This window comes from Nyctereutes procyonoides, unplaced genomic scaffold (genome assembly GCF_905146905.1).
Source record: "Nyctereutes procyonoides isolate TBG_1078 unplaced genomic scaffold, NYPRO_anot_genome, whole genome shotgun sequence".
NCBI classification, from domain to species: Eukaryota; Metazoa; Chordata; class Mammalia; order Carnivora; family Canidae; genus Nyctereutes; species Nyctereutes procyonoides.
In genome coordinates this window covers 53,487,215-53,498,177 of record NW_026575140.1, presented here as the reverse complement: position 1 = coordinate 53,498,177, position 10,963 = coordinate 53,487,215, and the positions used below count along the sequence as shown (strand labels likewise).

The following is a 10,963-nucleotide window of genomic DNA, read 5'->3' as shown; positions in this document are numbered from 1 at the left end:
GGCGCCGCTCGGCTCCTCACTCCCAACAATGGCGGCTCCGAGCCCGAGCGGCGGCGGCGGCGGCTCCGGGGGCGGCAGCGGCAGCGGCACCCCGGGCCCCGCGGGGCCCCCGGCGCCGGGCCACCCGGCCGTCAGCAGCATGCAGGGTAAGGAGCGCGCCAGCGCCGCGACCCCGGCCCCCACCCCCGGCGCCCCCCCGCCCCGGCGCGGCCGTCGCGGTCGCCGCGGCCTGTCCCCGCGCCCGCGGCCGCCCCGGAGCCGGCGGAGGCAGCCACCCGAGCCGCCCGCGCCCGCGCCCGCCCTCGCTCCCGCTTCCCGCTTCCCGCTTCCCGCCGCGCGCCCGGGCGGCCCCGGGTGGGCCCCGCGCGCAGGCCCGGGGCCGCGGCCTCCGCCTCCGCCTCCGCCTCCGCCCGCGCCCGGCCGCCCCGCGCCCCGCGCCCGGCGCCCCGGCCCACCTGGCCCGCCCCCGCCCCCACCCCGCCCCCGCCGCGCCGCCGCCCCCGCCGCCCCCGCCGCCCCCGCCGCCCCCGCCGCCCCCGCCGCGCCGCCGCCGCCGCCGCCCTCACCTGGCGCCGCCCCGCCCGCGGTTCCGGGCCCGCGCCGGGCCGGCAGGTAGGCGGCGAGGCGGCGGCGCGCGCAGCCCAGCCCGGCCCAGCCCAGCCCAGCCCCGGCCCCCGGCGCTCCTTCGCCGCCGCCGCAGCGGGGCCCGCGCAGGGCCATCTTGGCTCCCCGCGGGGGCGCAGCTGGAGCTGACCTCCCGGCCCGCGCCTGCGGGACCCACCCGCGCCTCCGAACTTCGGCGGGGGGGGGGGCGCTCGGCCTGGGCCACCTGTGAGGTGCTGGCGGTGCGGCAGACCGCGGCGGGGGGTGCAGGGGTGCGGCGGAGGAAGGGCAGGGGTCCGGGCGCCGCCGCGCCGCCTGCGCTCCCGAGGCAGCTTCCTCATTCACGGCTCTCCCCGCCCGAGTGCGCTCGCGGAGCCGCGCGGCTCCGACGAGGGTGGGGTGCGGCGCGGTGCGGTGCGGTGCGGTGCGGTGGGGGGGGGGTGAGCAGCACCAGGCCCCAGCCCGTCGGGGCCATTTCCTTAAGTTTCCCGTGGAATTTGGAGGAGTAATGTTATTTTTAAAACCGGGAATCTCAGAAATCTCTTGCCGACCTCAGCTCGCTGCTTAGGTCACACGATTCGCAGGGTCGGTCGGGTACCCCTGGTGGTCCGTGTCGCCATGGTTACTCTTTGATGGAAACGTGTCCGAAGGGGCTCTCTGGTCTGTCTGAACCGTGTGTCTAGGTGTGTCACGACCTGGTAGGTTCCACTTCTACTGGCTGTTTGGTGTTTATGAGAGTGTCTGCGTTCCGGAAGCAGAGACAGCATTTTATGCCCTTTTTTTTTTTTTTTTTTTTAAATCCCGGTTGCCCTCCCTATGAGATAATTTTAATACACATAAAGAATGGTGATATATAGACGGGATGATGTCAGAGCTCAGAGGACACTTTCTGTGCAGGCCTTCATAATTAATTCAAATTGAATTAGTTATTGGATGCCGCTATGTTTGCACGGCACACTATCCAGACGGAGTAAAGCATGGATTTCCTGATCTTACAGCTTTCCAGTCTAGTAGTTGCTGGCGGGGAAATGAAACAGCAAAATGACAATTTAGGGTTGTATTGCTTATGCAAAATGGGTGACCTACAAAATTTATAAAAATAATGCAAGTGGTTTTTTGTTTTGTGTTTGTTTTGGCAAGGAGGGGTGCGGAGATTGGTAGTTTGAAAAAGCTGTATAAATTTACTTTGTTGCTGTTCAAAAAATTTTTTTATTGAGCACCTGCCTGGGCCTTGGGATAGACTGTAACACTAGGTATAGAGAAATAAGTGAACCGGGCAGTCTCATTCCTGGTGGGGCTTACACTCCTGACGGGATGGGGGAAGGAAGACACTCTGCTTGTAAATAAGAAAGATTACTAATGGAGAAAAAAGTGTTACGAAGGTAACAAGCTGGGTTTAGTGATGGAAGGTCACGGGGAAAGGTAGACTGCTTCGATGAGATGGATTAAGAAGACCTGTGTGCAAAGATGACGCCTGTGCTAAAGGCAGAGGGAAAGGGTGTATATGAAGGTTCCAAAGTGGGAAAGAAAGAGCTTGGAGTGTTCTGGGAGCACAGAGTCCTTGCGGCTGGGCATCATTCGGACGTTCTCTATTCTTCTCCGCCACCCCTGAGATTCAGTGCCTAGTAAACTAAACTTTCTAACAAGCCGAACCTATTTCCAAAGAGAGAAAGAGGTCATAAGTCTTCTCTTTGAAATCTTGATGAATTTTTCCTTTACCAGTGCTATGTCTAGCCTTGATTGATACAGGAAACTGCTAGTTATATATCTTGTTCTTTAGCCTGTTTTGCTTACTCAGAATGAAGAGAAGCACTTGAAAGTCTCAGGATGTTGTCTAGCACGGTCCAGGTTATAGACCGTGAGCTTACCAGCAACTTAGGATCCTTTTTGTTTGTTTTGTATGGTTAGAGCATGGCCTTTCATGCTTCATTTACTCTAGAGACCTTCAGGTTTAGATCAGACTTCAGATCCTTAGAATGTTTAGTAGATATCCCCCCTCCCCTTCCTCAGTCGGCTTCTCCTTGCCGCCCCAACACACTGCCTTCCTGGGAGGTGTTAATGGCCCCTCCCCCTTCAAACAGCTAGTTGTAGGGCATATGGAATACATTTCAGGTCCTTCTGTGTGATGAGCCCTGTGCTGGGCACTGGATAACCCCATATACTTTTTTTCATAGCTTTGAGGTTTGTGGCTCAGGAGTGGCCCAAGTTAGGAGGCATTCTTTTCTTTATATCCTAATGTTTAAGAGTCATAGCTCTGGGGTCCTGGATTTGAATCTCCTCATCATGATTGAAAATTTTTGTGACCCAGGGCAAGATACTTAACCTCTCCAGACCTCAGTTTCTCATTTGGAGTGTAGGAATAAGGCTTACTTTGAGGATGCATGTAGAGCATGGGCCTGACATATATATAGTAAGGATGTGATACATGCCAGCCATCACCATTGTTAATAGCAACAATGCTGTTATTTGTAAGGATGCCATTAATGGTTTCTTTCATTATTAGTAGACATGTCCCTAACCCCTCATGATCCACTACACGGTTTCTTTAGCTTCATTATTGCTGGGTCCTACTCTTCTCAGTAATCTGTGGATTTCTACTTTTCATTATGTAGCCTCTCCTTTAAGCATATTCCTGATGAGTCTTTACCTGGATTCAGGTAACTGCTCAATCATGTACAAGCTCTGTGACTTGGGGCGATTACTCACCTTCTCTGAACTCTGAGTTTCTCATCTGTTAAAATAGTGATAAAACTTACCTGGCAATGCTGTTATGAGGATCACGTTATTGATTAATGCATACAGAAGTGCTTGGAAAATTATAAACTATAAGTGTATAAGGATTGTTAATAGACATGGTTATTTACTTGCTAGAGTTACTAGTCGCTTAAAATGTACAGGTTTTAAAGATCTCATAAACACAAGAAGTTTATTTTAGAGACTTAGGGGGAAAATAAAACTTCTATAAACTTTACTTGGGTAGCTGAGAAATGTCAGGGTTTTTTTTTTTTCAAAGATTTTATTTATTTATTCATGGGGGCGGGCAGGTAGAGACACAGGCAGAGAGAGAAGCAGGCTCCATGCAGGGAGCCCGACGTGGGACTCGATCCAGGGACTCCAGGATCACACCCTGGGCTGAAGGCAGACAGCTGAGCCACCCAGGCATCCTGAAATGTCAGTTTTAAAAAATTTATTTACTTATGAGAGACACAGAGAGAGGCAGAGACATATGCAGAGGTAGGATCAGGCTCCTCGCTAGGAGCCTGATGTGGGACTTGATCCCGGGACCCCAGGATCATGCTCTGAGCTGAAGGCAGACACTCAACCACTGAACCACCCAGGAGTCCTGAGAAATTGTTTTTAAACATTATTTGAAATGTGATTAGAATAGTTAGAATCTACAACTGATTCTGAAAAACATGAAGGCATTTGTAAAGTATTTGTTACAGGAAATAGTTGTACGTTGTAGGTACCTCTGATTCTCTTAATGAGCTGTTCTAGGTAGGCAGTTGTTCCTTTTTTCTTCTAGGGTCTCAGATGTAGATGTATAACAGAACTTAGGGGCTAGTCTAGTCCTTGCCTATTTACCTCCACCTGAACAATTTATAAATATCAATTTAAGTAAAAAGATGATAGTTTTTGGGCAGCCCCGGTGGCTTAGTGGTTTAGCGCTGCCTTCAGCCCAGGGCATGATCCTAGAGACCCAGGATCGAGTCCTGCGTCAGGCTCCCTGCATGGAGCCTGCTTCTCCCTCTGCCTGTGTCTCTACCTCTCTCTGCCTCTCTCTCTCTCTCAAATAAATAAATAAATAAATAAATAAATAAATATTTAAAAAAAAAGATGATAGTTTGATTCTCCTTAAAAAACACACTTAGATGGGAATGCCTGGGTGGCTCAGTCTTTTAGGCTTCCAGCTCTTGATTTCAACTAAGGTCTTGATCTTGGGTCCATGAGTTCCAGCCCCGTGTTGGGCTCCATCCTAGGAGGGTAGCCTGCTTTAAAACACACACACACACACACACACACACACACACACACACACACACACAAAATAATGTACAACATGGCAACTATTGTTAATAATATTATATTGCATATTTGAAAGTTCCAAAGAGTAAATCTTGAAAGTTCTCATTACAACAATAAAAGTTCTTTGTGTATGGTGATGGATATTGGTTTTTGTAAAGGTTAAAAAAAAAGATATTAATTCATGAGAGACAGAGACATAGGCAGAGAGAGAAGCAGGCTCCTTGTGGGGAGCCTGATGGCAGGACTTGATCCTAGGACCCTGGGATCTTGACCTGAACCAAAGGCAGATGCTTAACCACTGAGCCACCCATGCGTCCCTTTTATTTTTATTATTTATTTATTTATTTATTATTTTTTTTCATGTGTCCCTTTTAAAAAGATTTTTATTTGAGACACAGAGAAAGAGCAGGGGGGAGCCAAGGGAGAGGAAGAAGCAGACTCTCCACTGGGCAGGGAGCCCGACATGGGGGTCAATCCCAGGACCCCAAAATCAAGAGCTGAGCTGAAGGCAGACGCTTAACCTGCTGAGCCACCCAGGCACCCCTGTGTATGGTGATGGATGTTATCTAGACTCATTATAGTGATCATTTTGTGACACGTACAAATACCGAATCATTAAGTTGTATACCTGAAAGTAATGTGTAACGTATGTTAGGTATTCTAAAATAGTAACAAAATCCAAAAACAAAAACAAAAAACAGAACTTTCAGGTGTAATAACACACATCTATTAGGAAAAGAAGGTTTAATATCAATATACTTTTTTCTCTCAATAATATTTAAGTATATCAAATATGTGTGAAATGCCCCATTTGCGATTCTGTTTGACTATTTCATGCCATTTAGTCTGTGATTTCTAAGAGCCATAGGAAGATGCCTTTCCCTGGATCTTAACTGAATTGTGCATACAATTGATATAGTTCCAAACCCTAGAATTGCTTGCCTTCCCTCCCCAGTGTGCTCAGTACTATTCCTTTAACACTTTTTTCACATAACCTGATACAAAGTCCAGCTCAGCAAATTGGGCCCCCTCAAAGCACCTTGCATTTCTCTGTTCTCTTAAAAATGAGAGCAACTCTAGTATTAGAGAATAAGTACAAAAGCAATGTTTTCAAGATACTTTCCTTTTTTTTTTTTAAAGATTTTATTTATTATTGAGAGACAGAGAGAGAGAGAGAGAGAGAGAAAGAGGCAGAGACACAGGCAGAGGGAGAAGCAGGCTCCACGCCGGGAGCCCAACGTGGGACTCGATCCCGGGTCTCCAGGGTTTCCAGGATCGCACCCCGGGCCGCCGGCGCTAGACCGCCGAGCCACCTGGGCTGCCTGATACTTTCCTTTTGTTCTCACATACCTTTGAGTGAATGTGTACTGAAACTCGTTTTGAGATGGGGTATTAGTTAACCATGTATTTTGAGTCCTATTTTCTTTTTTTTTGGTAAAGTTCTTTATTTTCTTTCCATTTCTTTTACCTAATGTAAGAAACTCTCATACATAACCCAGGTCATTTCCTCTGTAGTTTCCATCTCTTGGAGATAGAGATTTTGGCCCAAATAACACAATCTGGGAAGCTTTAATTCAGATTTAAAATTAAGAAAGGAAATTAATAGTTAACACAGTTCTTTTTCACTGCCGTTACCTAATTTGATGCTCATAAGCACCCTGTAAGGGTAGGTGGGCATAGTCCACTTTCATAGATTAGGGAATTTAACATTCAATAAGGTAATTTACCCTAGATGAGGTGGCTTTTAACCCACCTATGTGACTGATAGCCTTTCTTCTTATTGCTCAGTAACACAGGTTCACACAGGTTCTCTGAGCTCAAAGCCATTTCAGCCATTCAGGTCTGAGGGAAGAATCTTTGCCAGAAGTGATGCAGATTCAGGAATAGAAAGGGGAAATTATTTTAGGTTGCAGCCAGGGGGTGGAAGCTCTAAGCAGCCAGCCATGTTTGGGTTGATTTTGGAGCTTTGTTGCTTCCTGATGCTCCTTTATGTTATAGAGTTCTAAACTCGCTGGAGGGTTGACAGTAGCATTTTGAATTAGGAGGCGTTTTGGATTGGAAATCTACAAGTTAAGTAGAAAATTTACACTGGTAGATTTGAAAGGTAATAATAGAACCCTTTCCACACTATACATAATATGTAAAAGGAACCCATTTAGCATAAGAGTTAATGACTTTTGTTGCCATTCTAACTACATTGTCATCTAGGGCAAATGACCGACCATTCCTGCCAATGAATGGGCATGGGTTCGCTTCTACCGTTATCCCCCAACCTGGGAAGTCCACAAAGTCTCCATGTGTCTCTTCATGCTCTTGGCAAGGCTGAGAATTAATCTGTGCTTATAGAAAGGCCTCCGGGGCCAGGGGTGATTAAGATTGGCCCAATTTGTGGCTATACGTGAAACGAACCATTGGTTAGTAGTTAACTCAACATGGGCCTCTTGAAAGAAGATAACATTCATATCATACGCAGCTTGATTCCTGAAAAACACATCGATCCCCACCGCATGGAAAGATGATCGAAATAGGCACTTGCAGCAGCCTTTTCAAGGCATGTTATGTTTCAGCTTACCAAAGATCACTCATAAAATTTATAAAAGGGAGAAACAAGAAAAGTTACCAGTTATATCTGATACGCATTCATTGTCTGACTTTACTAAGAAGTGATATTAATTGGCTCCCCTGATGTTTGCCGGTATCCCTGAAATCTGGGTTAGGTTCCTCCCAGGGAAAGTATCCACCTTCTTGGACACCGGGACACTAGGTTATGTCTGGGAAGGGCTGTGGTGGAATGTAGAGCCTGAAGTGGGGATCCCCATGCTGTCTGGAGTCCTTCCCTTTTACCTCTCTCAGGGTGACGTGGAATGAAAGGAGAGAGACTGGTTTTGTGTAGGGGAAGCTGGTCTGATGGGGAAGGTGCCACAATCATTGCTCACCTGACGGAGAGACCAGCAATAATCACTGTGGTAATAACAACCTGCATCATTCCAGGCTCTATGTTGGACATTTTAGATATTTTAATTGTCACAAAGCACTTTTGAGTATTGCTGTTCTGTTTTATAGATGAGAAAACGCTGCTCATAGAGGTTGGATACTTGCCCACAGTCACAGAGTTAATCAGCTGCACTCCCTGGATGTACTTGGGCTTCCCCCAAACAGGCTGGAGATGATAATATATAGCATTTAGTTATAGAGCCAACGAGTAAATGAGGTGGTCATTGGCCACAGGCAGGAAAAAGAAATGACTTATGAGGACTGACAAGATCTCAAGTTAAAAACAACTATGGAAAGGATTTGATCTGTATTTATCAAATCACAAATGGTTTTGGATGATGCAAACAAGCTGTGATTAACTCAATTTAAGTGGCTCCCTTTTAAGTTTGAGAATGGTGAAGCAAGGAAAGTGAAAGGAAACACAGCAGGAGTGGAAACCACTCTAAGTACAATGCACACACAAATTTTGGGCAAGCCAAGATAAATCTTTAGATGTTAGAGCCATAATGATGTACTCTGAGTAACTTTGCAGTTGAGGCCACTTGCCACAATTTTGAGGTTGAACTTGGGAGGCAGCAAACAACTAGACTCTTCATGCTTGTGTCTAGACTTGGTAGCTTGCTCTATGGGCCTGACCCAGTAAGGCAGCTCTGATTTTCTTTGCACTAGTGTGGCTCCATACTGTAGTTCATCGTGGTCCATTGGCAGCAGTACCCATGCTTAGGATGTCCGAGGAATTGGAAGGAGCTGCTGAGGAAGTGGGAAACCACTTAGGCCCCTGCCCTGTACCCTCTGGGTTATACCATCGACCCAGAGAAGGGGACTGGGTATATGCAAAACCCACAGGAGCTGTTAGGCTGGCAAAGTAGGTGCAGACACACTGTTTTCAGATTATAAGATAAGATTACCTGATATTATCCTTTTTTTTTAAGATTTTATTTATTTATAAATAAATAAATAGGAGCAGAGGGAGAAGCAGGCTCCATGCAGGGAGCCTGATGTAGGATTCGATCCCAGGTCTCCAGGATCACACCTCGGGCTGAAGGCAGCGCTAAACTGCTGAGCCACCAGGGCTGCTCTTTTCTTTCTCTCTCTCTCTTTCTTTCTTTCTCTCTCTCTCTCTCTCTCTCTCTCTCTCTCTCTCTCTCTCTCTCTCCTCTTTCTCTCTTTCCCTTCCTTCCTTCCTTCCTTCCTTCCATACTTCCTTCCTTCCTTCCTTCCTTCCTCCCTCCCTCCCTCCCTCCCTCCCCACCTCCCCACTCTTGGAGCCCAATGCAGGGAATGAACTCACCATCCTGAGATCAAGACCTGAGCCGGGGGATCCCTGAGTGGCGCAGCAGTTTGGCGCCTGCCTTTGGCCCAGGGCGCGATCCTGGAGACCCAGGATCGAATCCCATATCGGCTCCCGGTGCATGGAACCTGCTTTTCCCTCTGCCTGTGTCTCTGCCTCTCTCTCTCTCTCTCTCTCTCTCTGTGACTATCATAAAAAAAAAAAAAAAAAAAAAAAAAAAGACCTGAGCCGGGAGGGATTAAGAGTCAGACACTTAACCAACTGAGCCATGCAGCTGCCCCATCCTGATACTAGTCTTAATTTTATAGTTAGGGATACTGGGGTTCAACTGAAATGACTTGACTTTCACAGTTGGAAATAGGGCCCTGGGCTGACATTTCTCAGTTGGTTTTTTACTTTCATAGACTGTCTGCCTTTTGTTTTTGTATTTTCTTAAGCACACCATAAACAGCCTTCAATACTAACATAGACCAGCTCACTTTGTCTGGCAATACTGTAATGGTAGGTTGAGTCATGGCCAGCTAAGGGTTATTACGATTGAGGTACGGATTTTAAAATTTCAGGTGCCTCCCTCTTTTTTATCCGGGTATCTGTACCCTGGGACTAAATTCTATATGATCCTCTGCTTCAATTTTGAATCTTTTTCATTTCTGGCCCCAAGTGAGTTTATTTGCGTTAAATCTTAATTTTAAAAATTCACTAATTATTAGCAACAGATTCAACTGATACCTAGTCTCCTGGAGATAGATGCAGTATCTAAAGTGTGAGGATGAGAAGACAGAATTCAGCCAGAATTTCTGAGCTACAGGGGAGACCTAAGAAATGGAACATATGTGAACGAATATTAATGGACTAATTATAGCATAGCCACAAATGGTCTTTGTATGAAGCTGAGGGTACTGGAAGTTTTCCTCTCTGTTTCTGTTCCTGTACAAGATCTCTGGTGGTCCCCTGGGGCCCTCCCTGCCCTTTGAGTATAAGGAGCTAGGGGAGGTCTAGAAAGACTTAGCTGATAGCCTTTTTATCTGATTTAATTGATAACACTAAATGGAATTCAAAGGTGAGAGATTACGTTTGAGTTAGTTTAGCTGTCATTGCCTGTGAACACTCTGGGTCTGTTAGCAAGTCTTCTGAGTAAGAAATGATGCAGAGGTGGATGTTGGTGTGAGGTCTCAGAATCTGTTCACGTGGTCACTTTACCCATAGTTAGATAAAAAGAGCAAGTCTTGTAATGCTGCTGTGAGAATTTTGGCCTCCTCCCTTCTTAGCTACCTGCATTGATTTTGTACTTAGTCAGTTTAACCCCTCCTGTGTTAGAGCGGTAATTGGTGACCTCCTAATATTGTCAGTTACATTCGCCTTTACACATTTTTTTTTCCTGTTTCCTAAAATGATCCTGTAATGTATTTTTACACGATTGTGCAGACAGATCTCCTTCTTTTTCCTGTAAGTTTATTTTCCTTGTTCCTTTCGCCTTTGTATTGCTATTCTGTTGCCTTCCTCCCACCATTTGCTACCTAGTAGCAACCTGTGAGCTAAAAAAGAAGAGTGTTGACTTAAACTGGTTTCAGTGTTTCATCTGCTTCCTTCCCAATTGTCCAGGGGAGTTTTCCCTTCCTTCTCCTGGGAGTAGGGTGTGTGTGTGTGTGTGTGGGGTGGTGGTGGTGGTGGTGGTGGTTGGTGGTGGTGGGTAGTGGGAGAGAGGCTTCTGACCCGGGGCTGAAGCTCCCCTGTGTCCTCTGTGTATTATCGCTGCTTCCAGAGAACGGGTTTCCTCTGCTCCTGGACCTGTGCTCACCTCATTTTGCCTAGCAGGAGGTTTGCTGGCTTTTAGTTGCTTTAGGCCTTTAAGACTACTGGCTCTCTGACTTTTCTCTTTCTGAAGTCTTCCTGCCGAGCATCTGATGGGGCAGCAAGTTTAGCTTAGGGGTGGCTGCCTCCAGGTTTGCCCCCAGGACTTCTGCCCATAAAGTGTGTCCATTCCCACTCCCTCCTGTGATGTCTTTTGTGTGACTACATAGTGAGCAGTAGGTCACTTCTGGGCAAAGA

The 10,963-nt window shown here is 47.1% G+C and overlaps 1 protein-coding gene across 3 annotated transcripts in view; it reads left to right on the top strand.

Moving 5' to 3' along the window:
• Window positions 1–10,963, top strand: part of MAP2K4 (mitogen-activated protein kinase kinase 4) — a 136,797-nt gene continuing 125,834 nt past the window's right edge. For all 3 annotated transcript variants that reach the window (XM_055305834.1, XM_055305833.1, XM_055305835.1), the window contains exon 1: window positions 1–146. In XM_055305834.1, the coding sequence (XP_055161809.1) occupies window positions 29–146 (118 nt within the window). In that variant the 5' untranslated portion in view covers window positions 1–28. The remainder of the gene's footprint in view (window positions 147–10,963) is intronic.